Source organism: Homalodisca vitripennis, chromosome 4 (genome assembly GCF_021130785.1).
Source record: "Homalodisca vitripennis isolate AUS2020 chromosome 4, UT_GWSS_2.1, whole genome shotgun sequence".
NCBI classification, from domain to species: domain Eukaryota; kingdom Metazoa; phylum Arthropoda; class Insecta; order Hemiptera; family Cicadellidae; genus Homalodisca; species Homalodisca vitripennis.
In genome coordinates, this window is record NC_060210.1 from 94301879 (window position 1) to 94327647 (window position 25769).

A 25769-nucleotide genomic window follows, 5' to 3' on the forward strand; every position below is an offset into this window, starting at 1 on the left:
TAGTTTATAAACTCAGAGTACCCGAAGTTATTCTGATTTACTGACCAAAACAAAAGCACTAATAACATATTTTACAGAGGATGGTTGATTCTAACAAATTAATTTGAGAAATTTTGAAAACCAAACTAAGATATAGAAGTAGATATAGAAGACAATGAGTTACCTCTCTGTCAAGTGGATGTACCAGTTTCACTTGTCCAGTCTCCCTGTCCACCTGTAAGCGGTCCGTTCCCACAATTCCGAAGTGTACCGGAGAGCCTTCTGGATCACTGCCCTTCAACTGGTGGATGATGGTCCCCACCGGTGTATCCTCCAGGAGGACCAAGTTGTCCATGTCATCTGTGAACACTGGCGGCTGGTTCCCTAACACCCCTGTGAAATAAACATACACAATTAGGCATTACATCTGGACCACTACCACACAGCTGATGGATAATGGTTTCCATCCAGGCGGATAAAATTAAAAAATCATGTCTTCTGTGAACACTGGCAGCTGGTTCCCTAACACCCCTGAGAAATAAACATACACAATTAGGCATTACATCTGGACCACTACCACACAGCTGATGGATAATGGTTTCCATCCAGGAGGTAAAAATTAACCAATCATGTCATCTGTGAACACTGGCGACTGGTTCTCTAATATCCTTGTGATATTTGCAATTAAGGATTACCAAAAGCATGTTTAAAGACTTACTAAAAGCATTTACTATTCAGTAAAATCCATGTCTTTCTTGCTCATAACAAACTGATCATAACACATTCTTTCTTTAATTTGATTGCTTTATTGCAAATAGGTATAAGACTTCAGATGACCTCTTACATTATTTATCTGATAATAAATAATTTAGGTTTAATTGTGTTCATGCCGTGAACCATAAACAGAAAATAATGTTATGTTCTAGGTTCCAATGTCAGACAGTAGTTTCATATTTTGCATGCCAAAAAAAAAAACAAGTAGCAAATGTAATCTTTAAAATGGTAAGATAGCTGAGTATGTTTGTCATTAAACTTTTAACATATAATACTCACTTTTCAATAGCTCTACTCACATGTTCATAAAAGTACTAAAATGTGTGACATATGTAGTTTTGGATAAAGACATCAAGTGAAATTTTTAATATAAATATTTGTAATGTAAGTATCATTTTGGATTTTCTTTAAAATCGTAAAAGCACTTCTAACATTGAAAATATTCATAGATTTGAATTATATATATATATATATATATATATATATATATATATATATATATATATATATATATGTTTATATATACACACAAAGTAAAGGCCATATGGTGTAGTGGTAGCGCACTCACCCGGAAAGTAAGATACCCTAGTTCGAGTACCGGCAGAGCAAATGCTTTTTGTGATTGTATATTTATTGAAATTAAATTAGGCTATTGCCATTTATATAAATTTCATGAATTTAAATAAAGTCGTTTTACAGGTATTTGGTCTTCCCATCAAATTTTAGTTTGGTTATTTAAATGCATATGTGACATAAACAGACAAATACAAAATAATTGAATCGTACTGAGTAAGGGCTATGTGTTGTAGTGGTAACACACTCACCCGGCAAGTGAGAGATCCGGGTTCGACTCCCGGCGGATCAAGTACATTTTGTTATTCAATGTTTATTGAAATTAAATTAGGCTGTTGCCATTTATACAAATTTAATATATATATATATATATATATATATATATATATATATACATATGACACATACACATACATACACATACATATGATCGGAAGACCAAATACCTGTCAAAAGACTTTTATTTACATTATATATATATATATATATATATATATATATAAATTTAAAAACTTTGAAATTTTATTTCATGGTGACTTTTTCTCAACATTTTCGCTTTATTGATGCATTATTATCAATAAAAAGTACTCTATACAATGGCAAGTAATATTCTAATCCCCGATACACCATGACGTGGGGAGGAGGGGAGGGACTTACCTGAACAGTACAGAGTGAGGCACATGATCGTGGAGACTGTGTTCACGGCCGCCATCCTGGCCCCGGCTCCACGCCTGCAACAAGAACACACAGTTAGGCCTAGTTAGTGGACATACTGAGTTAGTTAAGTGGTCACATGACATTCACACAAATCTCCGTTACCGTTTCATGAATGCAATAAAAGACTGGTCAACACAAAATAACACGTTTATCGGTGCAGTACACTAGCTCAAGTTACTTGTTTACCAACTCTTAACTGCGAGGAGCTAATTAACACCCAATGTTGGTCCTAAATGGGAATTCCGTTAAATTATTTATTGTTACTATCATCCAGTGTAGAGAATCGTTAAAAAATAACTTTCTTTTCTGGGTTTCCAATCCAGATTATCAATAAAGACTATCAGGAAAGATTATCAAAAAAGACACATAAAGACTAAATCAGACATCAAACAGCCACGTTGACTGATACAAAATATATTTCGATTCAATAAAACATCAGATATAAAGTTTATTGTTACATATACAAGAATACAATATAAAATTTAGTTTCGATAAGCGTTATTAAAAAGCACGATGTTATTCAAGCAATGCCGTGTACTAACATATTTCATAATTCAGCAGTGTTTAAAATCACTGGAGGTTTGGAAAGAATTTTAGTCTAGACTGAGAAGTATTTTCTGTCCATTACAGTAAACAACTATTTTGTTAAGATCACGTAGGAAGTAAGATAAACCCGATGCACTTTAATGGTGATTAACATTATTTATTTAAGCAGAGGACGTACTTAGTTATTCGTATTCATCGATACATCGATGTTCGTATTATACGGAGTCAAAGGTCAGTGGCACCCTGTCTTGTCTAGACAGTTCCACCAATTGAAATAAACATTTGGGGATCTTAGCAGATTAATTAGTCCTACTTTTGGCGTGTAAAATGTGTTGGGGGCGCACTCAAACTCAAACTGACTACAGTTTTCAAATGACAACCCACCCGCCACACAAGACACATTTTTGGAAAAAGAATAAAAAAGAAATATTTTGGCACAAACCGGAAGTCGCTATATATATCACCATTTCAATATAGCACACGCTAAATATCGGAAATGGGGTTTGCTGGAATTAACAAAACGGATTTGGACGAAGCTTGGTTTGGGAGGGGGTTAGGTCAATAAATGAGTACCTGATATCAGGTTTACAAATTACTCAATCATTTCTAAGATTACTGTTGCCACTAATTTCCTTGTTAGAACCGCCATCTTTGGTGGCCTCGTATATTTGTATATATTACAAACATTTGTTTATTCTCCACCTTCTCCCATTTTCAAAAAAAAACAAAGCTTTTCTTAGTCAAACAATTATATTACAATTTCCACTGTTTACTACTGACACTGCAGTGGAACGGTACGGGTGCACTCAGCGACGCCTCCTGACCGCAAGGCGGCCAGTACCGTTGTGTGACGTCACAGCTCACCTAGCTGCCGCATGCCTTGGGCCCGCGCATATCCAAGTGTGCTTGTCGCTGGCACTATTTTTCATTCAACTATATTTATTAACGAAAATACATTTTTTAAATATTAAAATCCCCGTATACTATATAGTAGACACTTTTACATAAAAGTATGTGCGGGGGAATTAATTACAAAAAACGCGCACGCGTGTTTTAAAAGATAGGCTATATTCCTATATTAAACCTCAACCAATTGCATTTTCACATTATTAGATCATAAGAGTATATAATAATCTGTTATTTCTAATCATAAAGCTTCGGAATTAGGAACAGCTAAATAAAATATTTTACACTTATAACGGAAAAATAATAAGTCTTACATCACTTTAACAATTATAACAAAAATATAACGATAACATGTCAATGTAACCAATTATATTACAGGAATAAACACAAAATCTATTCAACAACAATAAACTTTCAATAGATAACAACAATAACAATATTACAGGAACAGTCGTGCCTTGGTTGAACACAGTTATATCAGAAACGTTCCCAGGGGGAAAGATGGGGGAACGTTATTTGCTAATGTGTATATAGTGTCATTGTAACAATACACATTACTATAAAATAATGAAATGTAGAGACATCCTTTCGGTACTGACATTACCTGTGTTATAATGGATCAGAACCTCCCTTATCCCCCCCCCCCCAACATTATACAAATACTTGTTCATTTCAACACATATTGATAACATGACAAATGGGAAATCACTCATTGGTGCATCAACCGTTTAAATGACAACTCGATTGTGTAAAATCGATCGTGGCGGGTCACTGGGTAGCAAACTGATACCCTCACGGCTTTCGCTTGCTTGCGGTGAGCTTTCCGCATTCCGACTGGGAGGAGACCCAATCGACCCAATTTGCATGAGATTTCCCTCCAGTGTCCCCAATGAATTGACAATTCATCCCAGTCAATTCAAAGGAAATTGTCAATTGCGCTCCTGCGCGCCCACAAGGCTTGGCTGCACATCTCATAACCGCGTGTTTATTGCACGGCCAATGTCAGTACGGATTGATGCCATTGGAGATTACCACACACGACTGATTCCAAGAAGTGGTAATGTTTACATATTTGCATACAGTATTACCAACATCGTGCAGAGAAGAATTTGGCGACGAAAATATGTGTGGCTTAAAACCTCTTGATCGCTCCACGATGAAGTACTGTGTAGGCAGTTAAGTAGTTGTTTTGGCAGCTAACGGGAAACTGCTGGAGATAAGACTATATTTTTAGTACGGTATGTAACAAATCAGGGTTTACGGAAATAAAATGTTATTTTAATTAAATGTCACTTAAGGAAATAAAAATTTAATAACTAAATGAAAGGCATTTTTAAATAAAATGCACAAGCTATAAGCAGTTTCAACACAGAAACATCTACCCAAATACTGTCAACTGAGGTAACCTGTACATTGTCTCATAAATAAAATTTTTTATAATATTTCGTTTCACAAGTTGCAGGCACGTTACACTTGAAGTGTTCCGTAAACTAGATCCTTATATAAAATGAATGTACACAGCAATAACGTTCATTACACTGCTAGCAAGCGCCGCGCCGCGCCGGTTGTAGGGCCTGTGCCCCAATTTATTTCAACCTCGCGTATTATGGCACCGCTACCGTTGCGTAAGGTCAGCTATTTACAGGCAATTCATTCTGTTCAGAACATAAAGGTAATTCTCCACAATTACTGTATCAACATGAATTTCATTAATGTTAAAATATATTCTAAAGTAAACGTCTTTAGGCTATTACAGGTATTGGAAAGACGGGATAACAAAAAACAATAGTTTATAATATCGAATGGAGCTAATACAGCAGTCATCGGTCCCTACTTACTAGGTTATTACGTGATGTATGTAGGCACGTACGTACTATAGATATAAAATTTACATTTAACCTCTACGAGCTCCTACGTGATCAATTTTAGGTACAATCTCGAGAGATGTTTTCCTTTTTCGCCAGAATGACCGGGGGCATTTCCGACCAGTACTTTCCTGGGCTCATATCGCGTTGGACGATAATACCACCTCCAGGAAAAATCCAGATTAAGAATTAATATTTATATTCATTGCTAGTGCCCATTTTACTTTAATATTTGAGATGGTTGTAATTCTTTAATAGACTGCAGTTTGAAATTGTTGAACAAGCTAATGTAAAATAAGTTATTCAATTCAACTTAATAAATGTATTTTATGCTGAGAAATGTATAAAACAGAAATCTTTAACATAGCGATGCGTGTTCCCACGAAATAAATAAAACGTGACAAACAGAAATGACAAAAATAGTATTATTTTACATTTATACTGTAACCGTGTTCAGAAACCATCCTTAATATAAGATTCGTGCCTAATGGTGTAATTGCATTACATGTTCACTGACGACTACAGAAGCCCAGGCTTGTTTTATTATCTGAAAAATCAACGGAACACTACACTTTTGCTATCTACTCGTAAATAGAAATCGTTCGAAAAGTGTTTTAATCACCTTAAGGCATTTCAATTAATTAAGCGTTGAACCATACCTTTATTCAACTTTCAATTTATTTTGCGGAGATTTTTAATCCAAGTGATTCCATAATGCTTCCAAGTGATTAATTTTACTTCTTAATGCGGATTTATAAAATTAATAACAAGTGAAACTTTTAGATAGTTCTCTACAAGATTCTGCGCCTTTCTAATTACAATTACATTTACAATTTACTACACTACTTGGAAACATCATTGCTCACTGCTCTTATTTACTTGATCACAATTATTTGTATCTAACGTTTTTATTTATAATAGATTTTGTATGATTATTAAATAATTTTATCCAGATATGCAACGCTAGTTATTATTTACTAACTTAATTTGAAAATGTTTTACTGCATTGAAATGATTAAACTCAGTAACTAAAGTGTAGTTTCCAGCGTCAAAAACACATATAACTAATTCTAGTAGCACTCTACTCGCACACAATATTGCAGTAAAACTTTGTATTCACTTTTGCTTTAACTTTTGCACCTATTTATTACAAAAACAATTATATATTTTTTATTTTATAATATGTATATCTCTGTAAAGGCCATCAGAAGAATGCCACAAAATATATCGACTCCACCCCCACCATCTTTCCACATAAAACCCCAGTAACGTCATCGTAGTCACAAAAATAATTTCATTACTGGACGATAAAAGCGTCAATTACGTACGAAATGTGTTCGCACATCAAGAGAAAGGAGAAATGACGCCTATCCCGTACTGGATGAAATCCAAAATTAGTTTATCCGTGACGTATATTGCTCGTGTTGAGTTGATCCACACACACGCGGAACTGTGGAAACTGTGTTGCTGCACCTGGCCACACTTAACAACAGACCATGCACTGAGCTATCTACTGTGTATTGTAAACGTAACTAAATCAGTGGGCAACGCTCAACCAGCATTATGATGCATATCAACTCATTAATAAATACTGTGTAATATTTTTATATTGTGAGGCAGAACATTTCCTGCTATATTTGGTACACTGATATGCATGGGACATAAAATCTACTTTTTTATGCGAATACCCACTTTTTACCCTCTCGCCACCCGCTATCTACCGAGTAGCGAGGAGTCGGTATATAGGACATCTTAAACGTAACCACAGCTCGATGTGTACAACAAATTTAATGATCTTAATTAAAAGAAAACAATGACACAATATACCAGATTTCAATAGGTCCACCCCAACTGAAATGGTATAGCACAGATCCGCCGAAAAGTTTAAAGGTATAACAGATAATGAACCGTTCCTGGACTTTTCTGAATACATTCATGTCAATTCTTATACAACATATTTCTCTATGACATGTTGTTTCACCCCACAAGATACAAAGATTACTCAATTCTATCGTAATGTTTAGTACAGGACAGTATTCACTTCTTTTTTGCCTATCCACATATCTCTCGAGTGTTTGAACTACAATATTCAAATTCAGTATCCGACAGAGTCGGTGTTTTGCATCACCGACACCTTAGAGGTAAAACTCAGAAGGAGTCCGGGAAATCCTAAACATAAGCATTAAGCGTTGATCACTTGTTTCTTTTACATAGCTTCAAGTGACAGAAAAACGCAGTTTAGAAAATCCTTTAAAAATTGCCAGCCGAAGTCGATGTTGTACACACGAAGGCTCTGGAGAAGTGCCGATTGCGTCAGTCCGTAGCAGACCCGGAGAGCGTGAAGTCGTGCAAACCTTGCCGTCCCACTCGTTGTTGTTGTTGTAGTCCACCTCCGACAATTCAACACACAACCAGAATGGATTGCATCGTTCTTGATGTTTTATAGACGCGTAACAACAACACCCTCACGTAAACACTCTTCATAAGCGCTAAGAGAACACACATCACCCACTTCACACAAGAGTGTGATCTTTTAACAATACCATCAGATTTTAAGAACTTATTCAAATTAATCCAGACGTGATTTCTGAGTCCGAATGAGCACTCTTGAAGTTTAAGTTAACCTATCAATGTGAAGGGGGATCTAAAACCTGTAAAACCACCGTAGGATATTAGGATAGAAACGTTATTAACACTAGGGTGACATGATTATACTATCATGATAATCCAGATCAGAATAGAGCCCAAAACGTTGCTTGACCAGTCCCTGATAGTGGGTAATGTTAACCTTGAAGATCAGAATCATAGTAAAGTTTAATGCTAGGTTGTATTTGAATTGAACATCCCGTCTTACCTGAAGTAGACGAGTTTGATAGCCTTTGGGTAATGAAAGACAATTTGACATTTGATATAAATTTCATCAACGTATCAGTAGATCTATGTGGTTTGTGTTCTCCGTAAAATTGCAGAGCTCATATAACAGCCTTCAAACAATTAATGATAAAATAAGGTTACACCTCACCCACACACTATAGCCATCTCACTAATCCGTTATTCATACAAACATACGAGTATGTACCTGCATATATCGGTGTCTCGTCGGAGTTGCAATTTTTTCAAACCTGGGTTAACTTTTAATACTCGTAGAATTAACGACAAACGAATTTTGAAATGTAATTACTTGAATGGTTTCTCCGTCATCCAGGAGAACCTCTGCTCTCGATGGAAACACCCCACGTGATCGACAACGACAGTGACCAGAAAACAATAAACCTAACGATCTAACGAGTCGCAACTAGCTCGAAAATGTCAATTCGACCAGATGTAACGGTACCTGACGGCCACGTATACGAAGTGTGCCGGCCCAGCACCGTCCCGTTAGTTCGGTGACAGTTCCTCGCGCTCGCAACGTACTGTATCTCCTTATCATCATAGTCAGCTGTCGTGACGGTATGTGCGGGTACGCATACCTCACCGCTCACCGTTCCGTATTTGCTCAACCATCCCTGCGAGTTGCTTGTTTGATGTGTCTCCGTGATGTTTACAGAACAGATGTGCAAACTTGAGCAAACTTTTTAATCAATAAGACGAATTAAGAAGTTATATTACGACGTTGGAGTGAAGTCTAGCATCATGATATCACCATCCAAGTTTGATACGACCACGCTTGTAAAAAATTGAGTATAACGAGAAGTCTAGAGAGTAACATACTTTCTCGTAAAAATTCAAATGTCGAACGCTCTCGCGATGATAGTATGATTGCACACAAACAGGGATCGATTACGTTTCATCACAAACTATTATATAACCCCCAGTAGGGTTCACTTCTGACTGGTTTATACCCTCCAGTATAACCCACATTGAGTACAGCAAAAATCGATGTCACTTAAATCTGGGTGACCTTATGGATGCAGGGGCGGCAACTTCACTAACCGCAAATATCGAGATTCTGGGGCGCAAGGGTAAGTCTATTGGCCTAGTTTACTGCGGAAGATAACTGTTCGAGTTCGTGAGGTTTGTTCCCTAAGAGTCAAGGGTTGTTGCTAGCTTAGACATAAGGGTGTGCCACTCCCTGCCTGTTTTGACTGAAGAGGCTGGTTCAGAGCTGGCTTCTCCTTCTTCCGAGAGGACATGACTTGAGAATTTTGTCCTGGACGTTACCTCATGAAACTCGACAGGAGGTGTCCCCTTCCCTCAACCTTGCCCATCCAAAATATCCTGTCACTCCGGAAGCAGCGCAAAGGTCCTTATAGGACTAGATGCAATTGCCTAAGCCTCTTGTCCTATGAGAACAAAAAATAATTACATAGGTTTGTTTCTCTGTGGCTTTATCAAATAAAATGCAGTGTATTCATATTTAATTGAAACCACAAAAGTGTAATTTATCAGGGATATTCTTTATGCGGTTATTTGCACTAACAAGGTTTGTAATGACACTACAACTTCTTCAGGTGCACATAATTTATTCTAAAAATCTTTAACTCGTTTGAGTACATCATGAAGCAAAATCGAACACTACTAACGAAAACACACACGAATGATGTTTTCTCTATATAAAAATTCAGTGCTAAATAGTTGACCAAGTGAATTAAAGGAGAACTTATATTAGAGAATTTTCAAGAGGAACAGAAATATAGGATCCAGATGTTTGGAAATTAATTCAATGTTGTGTTGGTATAGGGACTGATATGATGTTGGCGATGAAAGTGTAAAGGCACTCCATAATTTGACAAGCCGACGTGCTTTGGAACGACCAGGCTGACAATGCAACCTCCGAATCATTCAAACACCACAACTTGGGGGCAAGAGTTTTTACCTACAGGATAAAACTCACTCTAACAGAAATGTTGAAACTATTATGACGGTAAACTATTAGGTTCGCTTACTGCTTGTAGAATGAAAAAGTATACGCCAACATTTTATCGAAATAAATCTTAACTGTAACAAAGTAGGCCGAATATCGAGGCAACGCCGCCCTGGTCAGTCTGGACGTTTCGGTTTGCACATTCAAGCGAGTGGGCGTCGTCCGCGATACATGCTAAATTAATAGATGTTAAAAATTAAACGTTTTAAAAAGTGGCTTATACAATTTTATGACCAAGATAACAACGTTTAAGAGTTACATAACTAGACCAATGCCGAATTTTTTGAACCGCCCGGTCAAGAATAAAAGTTAAGTTGAAAATTTAATAACTTATTTTATATAATTTAAAATTTCCATATTCATAAACGGTACACTTGTATCTTGTATGTAAATCGGACCACAGGTTTCTTAGTTATGAATGTCTAAATTTACAGTCTGGTTGAAAAGCGCAAAAACCAGTACCTTCCCTCGTTGTTACCAGCATGAAAACTGAATGTTACGGTTTGTTAATAATTTGCTTTGCATGTCTCAACGTTATAAAAACAAGCTAAAATTTAATGCAATTTCCGTTACTGTAGCTCTACTGATTGGCTGTTAATTTTTAAACTCGGGTATCAAAACCTTTTTATCCAAAGGTAGAATTTTTCATAATTACAGCACCCACAAAGTTAAAATAGGTACTATACGTATAGCTGCACTACAGTGGTTACTAGATAGTTTGAGGTGCACAATCGCTTTCTTCGATGGCAGTTTTATTATTTATCCTATCTTACATCTCCAATATTCTAATACGTTTCCCCAGTAGTGCAATCCAGAGATTGTTGAGTGACATTCTTTAGTAGACATTCACTAGCGGGCGGAGGCCGCCTCAAGGTCGTCCGCAGCTCTTGTCTCAGAGCAGTCGCTATCAATCCGACTCCCTTTCTTTCTCTGATACGGCTGGCTGCACACTAGCAGATAAATTAGCTGTCGAGCTTTTGTCAAGTAGTACGGTAAATCGTCATTGGCCAATTCAGTGTGACTCGGGGTCGGTTATTGTACCCGGTTCTGTGTTGAAACTACGGTATATATTTATATCTCGTACCTGATGCTCATAAATCAAATAACGCTTGAGTTTCGGGCCGTTAACATCATGTAAAGGCGCTAAAAACGAAACATCATGTAAACGCCTTTAAAACGAGGCTTATATTTAATCTTTGTAAGAAAAGGATGCGATTTTCACTATCTGATGTAACACAAATGAGATATTATCTTTTGACAGGAATGACATACATAACCGGTAGTTAGAATTTTGAAAAGGAGATCCACAAGATTTAATCTATCATACCAATTACTGTATGAAGGAAAAATTATATTTTCTCCCAATGCAATTGGAAACACACAGCAAATATAATAAAAACGTTTTGCAAACTAATCAAGAGTAGTAAAACTGCACCTTCAGATGGAGACGCTACTGGATTACAATAAACGCTCTTTGTTAAACTGACCTTTGAAAACCTAAAAAAACCATAGGGCACTATCTCACATGAAAAGTCGTATTTTGAAATAACCGTCAATAAGGAGTTAACCATTTTTTTATCTATGCAATTTTGGGATCCTGTTCACTACACGTTTCCACATTTAGTCCAGTTACTGTGTCAAAGTGGTCTTAATGTGTCTCACATACTAACTGGGTAAACAATAAGAGATAACACCGGCTATTGGTATTCCCAGAGCTTACTAATGAGTTTCGGTCAGACAAAAAACCTAATAAATGCTACGTTAATCATGTTTGTTGATTCTTATAATAACTTGTTTTATGATTTCGTGTCTTAAGTTCTCTAAATAACTAGTGAGTGAGTGCTTTATCTGCCTTACAATAACTTTAAATGTAATTTAAACTGTAGGGTTTTATAAAAACTTCAAATTTTATAAACTAACATTAGACACCTCAAGTTTGCGCCATTATTCTTCTTTTTATAATACTTTTAAAATAAGGTGTCACTTGCTAGGGGGTTCCTATTTGAAAATATTGACTTACTGTACTCCCAAAATACCCCATTTGGGGGGGGGGGATCAACAATTTTCATACGTCACAAAACTCTTCAGTTGATTATATAAACAACCCCTAAAGGTAATAGGGGAGGAGGGGGGACTTTTAAGACACCCGGAATATTTCAGTAGTACTTATGTACTATATTTTATTTCATTTCTGCTGATTCCTACAGGATTTTAAATAGGATTAGTTATTTACTGGAAGTTCCACTAGGACGAGAGAACGTTTCAATCGCTGAAAGGATAACAGTTATGGATATTCGCCATTGTTTATAAAACATGAAAATTATTCAATGCTCGCAATTGTCCACAATGAGCTTGATTCTTACAGTTCCAGGTCGAGTTACACATTAATTTATTGGTGGATTTACTACAACCGGATATGGAGACTGTGAGAGCTAACAAACAAATCAATCACTGTGTTATATTTCGTGTTGACAGCAGCGAGACCCCACTGGGGAGCGTTGCCAACCTTCCAGTAGATCTTGGGTTGGGTCACTTAGCAACAACGTTCCTCTGATGTCTATCTGTTCTTTAGATATCCGCTCTAGTGCCAAGAAGACGCGTGGGACCTGTCCCCCGTTCTTGCCGATGTGACTGAAACCCCTAACATACATGCTACATAATGCAATGCAGAGCAAACAACCAATACGTCAACAACTATAATATACCATTTATGGATTTCAATTTCAAAAAGGCACTACACTGAGGAGTTGTACAACAAAATGATTAGTGTAAAATAGTCATCGGTTTAATATTTCTTTCCTCAAAAGAAATACTCCCGCATTTTAGTCCATAACTGATTGAGAGCAACGTCCTTCAGTACTTTACGTTCTTCCATGCTCTGCCAGTGCTTCTCAATTAACGTTGTTACGTAATATCCACTAATGAGTGCCGAAGCAACGATAATATCGGGAAATTAATGAAAATTGGACACGTAAAGTGCAATAACAGTTTTAAAATTAGTAATAACAGTCAATTAAGATACCTTTCCTGAAGGTAAACGAAAAACTTAAGATCGTATCCCTCCACAACAAGTTTTAGGTATTTAAAGTTATATTTAAACATTTTTCTATTATGTAACCCAATATGTAAGTCTCAAAGAAAGCTGCTCACGATAGGGATATGAATAAGGACATATATTATTGTGTAAACGTGTACTATCCTTCCTTTCAATTATATTTGACAAATATACTTTTAAATACATATCATAAAACATCGTGTCTATTTTCGGCCAATTTCCCAATGAACCAGATATCTACAAGTATATGGCTCCAATTATTGCTTCAAATAAATATGATTAATGAGAATGTAGAGTTTAGCTCCGGTTCACTTTCTTCATAGTACAGCGTCTGGAATTTGATCCTGTCACAGACTTAACTCGTGGAATCTGGACCTATATTCATCTGAAGAGATAAAAAAATGAACTCTACATGTTTTGACATCAGAGATTTCAGACGCTGTACTACGAGGTGAACTGGAGCTAAATACAACATTCTCATTGAATCAACCTTCCCACCATTGATAGGCATACGTTACATTAAAGTTAGTAGAATTATTATTTCTTGCATTCAAGGCATATATTTAACTGAAGAGCTGCCACTGTGAAATGAACAAAATTGACCCAATTTAAAACCGACTACACCACGTTAACTTTCTAGAATAAATAATCGGCGAATATTTCCAACGGAAAGGTCACGCGGTCGATTCCCAACAAGGTATAAACAATTAGAAATGGGTTTGGATCTCTTAAAAACGTTTATTGTTACCAAATAAATTCTACTGGCGTAGGAAAGAAGGAAAGGAGCTAGGATTTACAATACCTGAAAATAAAATCACTGTAGGAGTGGTAAATGTGGCTGGAGGAGGAATATGACACGTGGTAACTGTGCCACGCCAGGACAACTGCGGGCCGAGAAGGATGTGAGCAGACGATGGCCACCGGAGTGTAAATACTTTCCCTTCCCTAGTCGTTACGGTTACATCAACCGCCGAGTCTCCAGTTTACCTACGACTGACAGTCAGCACCGTGAACTCTCAATCTTTGACTCAAGAGTCTTTCAAAGGACCCGTTGGAGGCATTGAAGATTAATACATTTAAAAGGGTAAAAAGTGAGTCACTCCCACTCATATCTACTTTCTAAAGCAGTGGAGGAGAAGCCTAAAATAAGCTTGTATACTTGTAATCTTAGGATGCCGAATTTTCTTATTGTGATTGAACAATCTATTTCCAAAACTATTACTTGTTAAACGAATATGGAAACATATTTATTACTGCAATAAAACAAATAGACAATTCAATATCAAATAACTTTATAATTTCATGCACAAGGCGTTTAACATCAATGATGGCATCGTCAGGTGTGTATTTGTTTATTTAAAACTATTACGCAGTTAACTGTGTATTTATTTTACTGCAATAGTATTTCCAAGAAGAGTTCGTCCTTCAATGAAATATTCGTATAGTTTGTTTGAAACCCAGTTCTTTCTAATGCGTTTACCAAACACACGCTTTATGACAAACCTCATTTCCTTTGTATTGAAGAAAGTACAAATTTGCAATAAGTAAGAAAACGTTTAATGTCTGTAGAATCGTTAATTCTCACCACATCAAAACGTATTTGTGAACATGTATAACACGTTACTGTATACCTATTTTTCTCACTACTCATATTTCCAGACCTCTTCTCATTATGTATTAGTTATTCGAGAGCATAAATTAACTCACTAATTACCAATGTATCATTACCAAAACTCACCTTAGAATACAATATCTGAAGAATAATTCATATCTTATAATTTTTAATGTCCAAAACATATTTCGTATACGTCCAAATTTCAATAACTCGCGGTATTCAAAGATTTTCCATTCTCTTTTACTCCTAGAGCTTTTAGCGTACTTTTAGAATTAACTGAATTTTATCACATTACAATACTGTATTGTATGCTGTCTTTAATTTCCTGATTCTTCACGTTACAAAATTGCATAAATAATGTGGTTTGCGTTATTTTGAAAATTGTTGCTTGGCAAGTAAACATAAAATGTCGACATTTGCAAAGAGCTTATTCACTTAAATTCCATCACATTCAATATCAACACGCTTGACGATAATTTAACGTGTCTCAGGAGTAATCTTTCGTTTTAGTATTACCAAAGAAATCAATGACTCCATCCCTGAGACAGACCTGTATTGCTAATCAATAAAAGTTACTACATTACCTTGACCACGAGAGGAAAATGCTGTGGTTAAGCTTTTAAGGTATTTTATTAAACTGGCCAATGTTCGTGTATCATTAGTGTTAACGACTATTTAGGAAAAATTATGTCATGGTAAGAGAGGGTTCAAAAATCTGGTCAATTTCCTTCCAAGTCAATAAATTCTCAAAATACCCCATTCAAGTGATTTACTTCTTATTGAAAAAGTTATAAGAGAAAGTTAGGATTCCAAGAACAGTTTTGAAGAAATGTTTATTCATTCATTACGCACAACATAAATGATAACCCTTCAATATTTGGGTCTTGCCTTAGAGTTCTGCACGAAAACACCTCCAGTTGCACTAGTTTCTTAAAACAAGTTTACAATGGTTTTGGATTTAAGACAGACGTTTCATCCGCTACCATCCCCCCACCACCTCTGAACGTGAATCAGAGGACTTAATATCTGGAAACAGTTTTAGCTATTTTTCCAGTAAGTCTATCCAGTAAAGTAGCCACTATAATGATAATGATTTTAATCTTGACTATTTATGTCCATTTTAATAATAATGATGATTAATAAACAGTAATGGCTTGATCCACAAAAAACATTCACATTCGTTGAAAAATAAATGTATTTTTGCAGTAATTTGTTTATTTTAAATGAGGAAAACGTTATTTTCAGGCAACCTATAGTAAAAAAAACGGGAATGTTAGGTGGGAAAAAGTTTTTTTTACTCTCCCTCCCCCAATCATTTTGAATGGTAAACCATATTCCAGAACGGGGATGCCATGGACCAGAGACCCGAACCCAGGGGGTTCACCGGCATAATTAGCTTATGTACTTCTAATTAGCAACCCGGATGTGGTAGGTTGAGGGTATTTTCGCAAACATACGATAATATACAGGTCTCATTTTCCATTGGAAAATGGAAAAGCGATCACTATTCAATGGTGAGGTACTTTTGCTATTCCACATATAAATAATATTCCAGGTAGTCTTTCGCCCAATAAACTTAATGGAATAGTTTTAAATAATTAGGATACGGTTAAAATCTCAAAAGCGCAGAAAATATGAAATATAGAAGTTTCAATGGAACACTCAACGCGGTCATATGTGCGAACTATTACGAGTACTTATGGGACCTAACCCAACACTAGCGAATTCTACTAGCGGGTCTTGTTACTAACCACAGTGAGGCTTCTACGTTTGGATTTGTTTTTGTCCAGAAGTGGTTCCATTGACTGTGATGTAACGGTTAACAACGAGTATAGTATTATAGTGTAATATAGTACAGTGTAGATATATATGGCGACATAATATCAGCTGCTGCCATTGTGACCCGGTTTCCTCACAGAGGTCAAAGATCACCAAGGTGGTTAAGACTACAAGGACCAAGACATAATGCACTCTGTTGTGGTTGTGGTTGGTTGATACACAGGAATACCAGCACGTCACGACTCAGTTGCCTACTTGTGCCTTAACTTCTCTACTCTAACACCTCGTGACTCCGTTTACTTCACCGCTGCCACGACAACCTCCGTATTTCCGGCTTCCTTCTACTTCTCTTCCTTACGCGTTTCACTTCCTGAAAAATACATTATCACGTGCTCTAAAATTCTTAGAAAATCTTAGAAAACTTGATTTAGGAGTGGGAGGGGGGGGGAGAGAGAGAGAGAGAGAGAGAGAGAGAGAGAGAGAGAGAGAGAGAGAGATCTATACCCTTTTTTTAATCTAGTTTTGCCCCTCCTCGTGGACCACTGGCCTGAACAACTAGGTGTTAATTAAAAATGTAATCTGTTTTTAGAATTGAGACGTGCACCAGATTTGAATGTTCTAGTTATATTACAATTTGACTGAATTGTAATAACTAAAACAAACACTAATTGTTGACAGTATCCACAATTTCTTCTCCAATAGAGCTGAGAGTGCCAACCTCGAGACGTTTGTTTATGATTTAGAAACAATACATTGTTTGTACTCATGTGATGTTGGTTATCCGCATTCAATTTATACGAAACAACAGCGAAGGGTCTACAGCACCACATCAGAGTATTCTATAACAGTTTCAAAATAACACTTTAAATTCTGTTTTAAGGTATATTACTCAATGTATTGCTAAAACATGTTTTGTATTCCTTAGCATGTACACTAAAGAGTAAAAGATAAACTACTTCTTAGTCAAGATTGTTGAGTTAGGGTTTTCAGCAAAATGGCAGTACAATTTTTGTCATTTATTAGCTTTTTTCTTACTGTATCCAACTTAACTCATCCACCGGCAGACAGATAAATATATAATTTATTTTAGCAATGCTAAGATAACGTAATAATGTACAATATTTTAGTGCTTGCACCGTTTAAATTAAGAATAGCTAAAGTTTGTACAATTATAATTTTGTCTAATTAGTTTGATTGATTCTGTTGACTTTAGTTTAAACAATTTCTAAGCATATTACATATAATAATAGTAACCTATACCAAGAGATTAACAAGGAGTGTTGGTCAAGCGGTGTGGTATGTCCATTTACGACCGATATCATTCATACAGTCCCGCTACCTCACGATCATTCGTGCTTAGCCCTCGGCGGTTTCACGTTACAGAAGCCACCAGACAGTAAAGTATCATATCCGGATCCGGAAGCCTCGTTCAGACCCCACCTCCTCTCGCTGACAGTGCGAAATACCAGTTTTAGACCTTCATGGCGGTGGAAAAAAAAGTGGAACACAGATAACACGTTTTGTTACTGTTGTAGGATTACCAGATATCTATGTATTTTCAAAATACAGCAACACAAAAAGAAATAACGTCAGGTTGCGGAATGGAAATGTGTACTGTACTAACATGAATAACCAACAATGGAAGGAAGCGGATTGAGTGGTGTTCAAAATGGCGCGTGCTGCCGCCAGCTCAAACTGCCGCCCAACCCCGCATTGTGTTGTACGTGGGTATTGTGGGCAGACACTGACAGGACACGCCTGTCCCCGCCGCTGCTGCTGCTGCTGCTGCTGGAGCTTGTGTGCTTGCAACTCTTCCACACTCTGTCTAAAACGCTCTGGCTTTTGAACAATCTTGTCCTGCCCCATCTTCATAGTGAATTTCATGGATAAAATTTTTTCTAGTGGAAAGAGGTAACCATCTTACGTACTGAAATGGGAACACTATATGAACACATTTATGTGTTTTTTGTAAAAGATAAACTGTGTATAAAAAATGGTGCTATTTTTTGAACCACCGTATGTAATTATTGTTGGAATATCAATCTATTTTTCCTGACTTTTAGCATCTTTGTAAAGTTATTGTCACTTTCAACGTATATTTGAACTCTATATAAGCATGACCTAATTGCAATTGCCATTACTGAAAAGACTCTCAGTATTTGAAAATATCTGGGAATGTAAATGCCAATAAAAAAACTTGGTTAAGTTTAAAGTTTAAGAATCTGACATGATATAGTCAAGCAAAAATGCGCCAACTGAAATTTACGTAGAGTTAAGTTGACCACTGCATAAGGACTTAAACCACATACACTTACAACCTACAACATAACAAACGCACACGCACAACATGTTGTCACACGTCTCGTTGCCTAGCGTGGCCGACCTGTTACAACAGACACGTAACTCTCGTATCAGCCACACTTTTCCACTTTTATTTTCCCGATGGCCGCACAGAGACCGAGCGAATTGATTAGTCTAATGTGTGAAAATACACCGCGCTGACAAGTTCTTACAGACATTTTCTGGGATCAGAGAAAAGTTAATATTTATTGTATACACGGACACAACTTCGTGTACTTACAACCAGTAGGCTATAACATGTTGTGATACGTCTCGTTGCCTCGCGTGGCCGACCTGTTACACAGACACGTAACTCCCGCATCAGTCACACTTTTCCACGTTCATTTCCCCGGCGGCCACACAGGGACCGTGCGAATTAGTCTAATGTGTGAAAATGCGCCGCGCCGAAGCTCTTACAGACATTTGCTTGGACCAGAGAAAGGTTGACCCACTGACGTTGAAAGGTCCTTAGCGTAAACACCCGCCGCCGCATTCCGGTCCCTTTCTTTCCTAACTGTCGGTTGATTTCACTTATCAACACCTAAGTGAAATCTAAACTACTTGATAGTTTGGCGAACTCTCTCTAGTAACCGAGTTCCTCATCTGTGGAGAATATTCTTCTCGGCTTATTACACTTTACAATATTCTGTAATGTATATACTCAATAACAATATTAGTCTACTTTCTCAATCCAAAATAATGTCCAAGATTTTACTAACACAATCGGCACTAATAATACCAAGTATGTAATACATGATCACGATTTTCCATCAATCGTGTTTGATCGACCTTGAAAAGATTCTTCTCGGCTTATTACACTTTACAATATTCTGTAATGTATATACTCAATAACAATATTAGTCTATCGTACTATCACTAGTATAAACAAATTCAACATTTTTCCAATATATAATTTTTATTTCTGAGTTTAAAACAAAAGGATGTATTTTATTTGAAAGCTGACAAAAGTGATACTATTGTTATTATGGACAAAGACGAATATTTTGAAAGAGTAGAAACAATTTTAAGTAATGGACAATACAACAAATGTTTTAAAAAACCCTATACTAAAGTTTACTAAATCTGTTTCGGAAACCTTAAAAAACTGCAAAAATTTAATCGACCACCAATTATACAGAAAACTTACAGTTCCCAATCCTACAATTCCAAAATTATATTGTCTTCCAAAAATACACAAACCTGGAAATGGAATGCGTCCCATAGTGTCAAATATAAACTCTCCAACCTATTTCTTATCACAATGGTTATCAAAAACACTTCAAAATTTAAAACCTCTTCCTTCATTTTCAGTTAAGAATAGATATGATTTTATACAATCAATTAAAGACATTGTTATAGAAGAAGACGAATATCTGATATCCTTTGACGTAGTTTCACTGTATCCTAATGTTCCAATTAGAGATACAATGGAAATAATATTGAATTGGTTGTCTTCCATAAATTTACAAAAAGAAATAGTTGATGAATATTCCATGTTAATAAACCTGTGTATGAATCATAATACTTTTCAATTTAAAGAATCATACTACACTCAAATTGATGGTACAGCGATGGGAAATCCTCTTTCATGCTTCATTGCAAATATATTTTTATGAGTTATTTTGAAACTACGGCCAAAACAAAAATGAAAATATTTTCCAAGAAAGTGGATAAGATATGTTGACGATGTCTTCGCAATATTTAATAAGAATGAAAATCTACAAAACTTTATCTCGACCCTAAATTCGTTTTACCCTACAATTAAATTTACATACGAAGTTGAGCAAAACAATACTTTAACCATTTTTAGATGTCTTAGTAATTAGAAACCAATCGAAATTTGAATTTGAACATTTACAGGAAAACCGACGCATATAAATAGAATTTATTATCAACGAATCTAACCATCCACCTCAACAAAAAAGAGCTAGTTTTCAACTCAATGATTTACAGACTTTTGAATACACCACTATCTATCGATAACTACAACAAAGAGTTAAACTACATAAAACATATTGCTATTTTTAACGGTTACACCACACAACTTATTGACAACATACTTAACAAAATCCATCAAAAGAAAATTAAGAAAATCTAGAACAACATTACTACCACTTCAAGATAAGAAAACAAGAATACATCTGTACAACATACAGTAACATTTCAAATCAATTGCAAAAAATTTTTAAAAAGCATACAACCAAATCTATCACTTATAAAACAAACAACAAATTATCACAAATATTAGGAAATCCCAAGGACAAAACCACATTCCAAAACAAATCAGGAATTTATGAAATTAAATGCAACGACTGTGATAAATTGTACATTGCCAAACTAAAAGGAACATCAAGACACGATTTAAAGAACACTTTGCACATATAAAATATGGAAGAAATGAAAAATCTGCTGTGGCGAATCACTGTATTGAATCTGGACACACCATCTCTAATAAAAATTTACGATTATTAAAAGAAGTTACTAACACAATACACTTAAATGCTTGGGAAACATTTTACATTAACACAAATCAAGAAAAACTTATCAACAATGAAGACGGACCAATTCCAAAAATTCAGTTTTAACTCTCATCTCAATTTATAAAGAAATTAAAAATGTAATTCTGATTAAATATTTTATACTGGCTAACCATACATCCAAATTGTTAACCATATGTTATTATACAATTAATTATTATTTAAAAATGTAAACATTTGATAATTTGTGAAGTGCCTGATGATGGAATCTTTGATTCAGAAAGGCCCTTGCACAGAATAAAAATTATATATTGGAAAATGTTGAATTTGTTTATACTAGTGATAGTACGATAAACCCTTTTTTCCAATGCTCCTAGATTCTACAATATTAGTCTACTTTCCCAATCCAAAATAATGTCCAAGACTTTACTAACACAATCGGCACTAATAATACCAAGTATGTAATACATGATCAAGATTTTCCATCAATCGTGTTTGATCGACCTTTAAAAGATTCTTCTCGGCTTATTACACTTTACAATATTCTGTAATGTATATACACAACAACAACAATAGTCCACTTTTCGGTCCAAACAAATTGTGTCTATGTACAAAGTTTTACTAACACAATCGGTACTAATAATACCAACTATGTAATACATGATCACGATTTTCCATCAATCGTGTTTGATCGACCTTGAAAAGATTTTTCTCGGCTTATTACACTTTACAATATTCTGTAATGTATATACACAACAACAACAATAGTCCACTTTTCGGCCCAAACAAATCGTGTCTATGTACAAAGTTTTACTAACACAATCGGTACTAATAATACCACGTTTGTAATACACGATCGCGATTTTCCATCAATTGTGTTTGATCGACCTTGAATTTTAAAATTTTTTAAATATACTTAGTCTATTCTTTGTGTTTAAGTGGCCTATTACAAATTCCGTAAATCGAGGTCAGCCAGTAGAATACAATAAATAAATGAGTTATATTGTTAATTATTCACTTACTATTATTATTGTTAGCATTATTATCATTATTATTACATTTTTATTATTATCATTATTATTAAATTTTTATTATTATTTATTATTTAATATTCCATATTTATAGATATTAATTATAAATTATATATTCTCTAAATAATAATTATTATATTTTTACCAAACATAAAATATTAAAAGAAATACTTTTCTTCCTTATTACTATATTACTATGAATATTATACCATATGAATATTATATCATCGATGGTTGATTTCTCTTGCATCGCGTTGTATGGGATAAAGATGATACTATCTCTCATATTTTGAATAAATACGTCAAATATTTACAAACACATTATGGGTTAAGTATCGTTGTTGTATTTGATGGTTACTCAGACTACACTAAGAACATTAAAGCAATGGAACAATTAAGAAGAACTGCTGGTGTTTCAAAATCTTACGAACTCCGCTTTAACTTTTTATCGAATTCATCTAATAAAAAAATATTTATAGACATGCTTATCAACAAATTAAAAACTGTTAATATCACTACAAAACAAGCCAGAGATGATGGTGATGTTATCATTGTAGAAACAGCTATTGCAGAGTCTGAACTTTAAAAAAATTACTTCTGTCATTGTAGGAGAAGATATTGATTTGCTAGTTATCTTGATAGGACGTGCTCAATCACATCAACAAGAAATTTTTTCAAAAAAAATGGGTAAGAGTAATGTGGAGACAAAACTGTATTTATCGAAAAGTTTTGATAAATACCCTCATTCTAAGAAACACATATTATTTTTACACGCGTTTAGTGGATGTGATACGACTTCTGCGCTTTATAAAAAAGGTAAAATATCGTTTATTAAAATGTTCGAAAAACATCACGATTTAAATCAATCAGCTGAACTATTTAAACAAAAAAACTGCTCTGTAAAAGAATTATTTGAAAATGGAGTATTTTCTTAGCAACGTATAATGCTCCGAAATCAGAAGACGATATAGACTCTTTTCGATACACCCAGTTCATCAAATCAACAAGACGCAACAAACCAGTGCAGTTATCAAGTCTTCCACCTTCAAGTACAGCAGCTCGTCAGAATATCCTTCGTGTCTATTATCAGACCCAAATTTGGTTAGGAAATGATTTAGAACCCCAGGAATTCGGCTGGGTACTGCAAAATGGAACCAATAACAACATTATTACCACCAGCACCAGAAGAACTGCTGAATACAATATTTTGCAATCGCAAGAAAGGTTGTGGTTCTAATTGCGGATGCAGGAAATCAGGATTGCGATGCACTTTAATTTGTGGGCAGTGTAGTGGACAATCATGCCTCAACGCTTCATCAACTTCAGATGGTTTCAATGAAGGAAGTGAATATGCACCTGATATTCTTGAATCTTTCTATTCTGATACTTTCGTAAACGAGAATGATGATAATGAATCCGATATTGAACAGCCAGAGGAAGAAGAAGAAAATTAAATCAAAAATATTAATCATTAATAATAAAAACAAATATTTTATATTTGTAATTTTAATAAATTGATTATTGGATCAATAAATAAATAGATAATTAAAATTCATTTGAAATATTTCTTTTAATATTGTATGTTTGGTAAAAATAAAATAAGTATTATTTAGAGAATATATAATTTATAATTAATATCTATAAATATGGAATATTAAATAATAAATAATAATAAAAATTTAATAATAATGATAATAATAAAAATGTAATAATAATGATAATAATGCTAACAATAATAATAGTAAGTGAATAATTAACAATATAACTCATTTATTTATTGTATTCTACTGGCTGACCTCGCATTATCGTATATACAGGTAAGCGGTCCCCTACTCTTTGCGCTGTTATCTCAAAAAGGGTTGAGCGTACATAAAATTACTTCAGACAAAAGTTGAAGAGAATTTTTCGTTCTACAATTTCTCTTACCACCTTCAAAGTTATTTAGCGTAAGGGAAACGAGATATTTTCTAAAAACTGTTTTTCATGAACTTTGACCTTAAATATCTAAAGACGCGTACACGTGATTATATGAGACTTTTGAGGTAAGTTTTATACCATCAAAATAAAGACGCATGAAAATTTTTAGCTTATTATCTTTCATTCCGAGGTTGCATCCTTATTTTACCGGACTATTATGACTGACTGCTCATAACACATATCGCTAGGAATAAAATAAACTTGACGCGCTGTTTTAAAGTCCGCATTCCAGTAATCTAATGAGGGAGAAATTTCACTGGAAAATTGAAGAAGTGACCGCCACAAACCCGGTTACTCGCAGGGCAGATAGTGTTGCATATTGCAAGGCTGGCCAGCCCACAGATGACTAAGACAAAACCCAGTTACAACTTTCTCTGACCGCCAGCGCATTCCTTCAGTCCAGCTGTGTTCGCGCCTCTCAGAGACTAACTTTATTATAAATAACTTCCAAGTAATTATAAACATTAACGTGTTGAATTAAATAGAAACAGTTTTAAATACGTTTAATTTTTCACGCCATACATATACATGACAGGTACTTTCCTCCCAAAATATAACTATAAATAATTGTTATAAGCCATATTGCTGTCTGTGATTGTTATATTGATCTTGTTGAGGATTTATTCCTGATTCCACAATAAATCGGACAATTCAAAAAGTAACTTAAAATACAAAAGGAGCATAGCATACAAATTTAAAATTGCTGAATCCATGAGTTAACACTTAAAAAGATCTACAAACTTGAAGATGTAAATCTATTTACGAATAAATATGATTTCTGTGCAAACCATTAACAGCTAAGCTGTTAATAAGCATGAAGACTTTTTAACTTAGTGCAATAACAAGCTGTCATTTCGATCCGACACTATTATACTCTTTTTAACATTCTTCCTAAAAAGTACGTCACAATAAGGACAATTATTATATTTACAGAACTGGCAAAATATCCCGTTTATTCTTGTTACTTTTACCGTCAACTAATGCTCAAAAATGGACCTTTGGGAAACCAATAAAACAGTTTATTGTAAAATTCTATCACAGCTGAGACCAAGCTAGCCTAATATAATTGACCAAGTGACTAATTTACCAACTATTACCGTGGGAATCAATACAACTCTGGGAATAAGTTTCGATAGTAAAATTAATTGGGAACCTTTTGTCCAGTTCGTCAAGAGAAAATTATAAAATTGTTATTTTTCAACGAGCTTTGCAGGATATTGAGTGGGGATCGCTGTAGGTCAGTTTATTTTGCCCACGTGCAGTCGGTTCTG

General features: G+C 35.0%; 1 protein-coding gene across 1 annotated transcript in view; it reads right to left on the reverse strand.

Annotated features, from left to right (window-relative positions):
* Positions 1-25769, reverse strand: part of LOC124359789 (cadherin-87A) — a 97685-nt gene that overhangs the window by 45493 nt on the left and 26423 nt on the right. The window contains exons 2-3 of the mRNA XM_046812819.1: positions 1984-2057; positions 164-372 (exon numbers count right to left, since the gene is read on the reverse strand). Coding sequence (XP_046668775.1) covers positions 164-372; positions 1984-2057 — 283 coding nt within the window. The remainder of the gene's footprint in view (positions 1-163; positions 373-1983; positions 2058-25769) is intronic.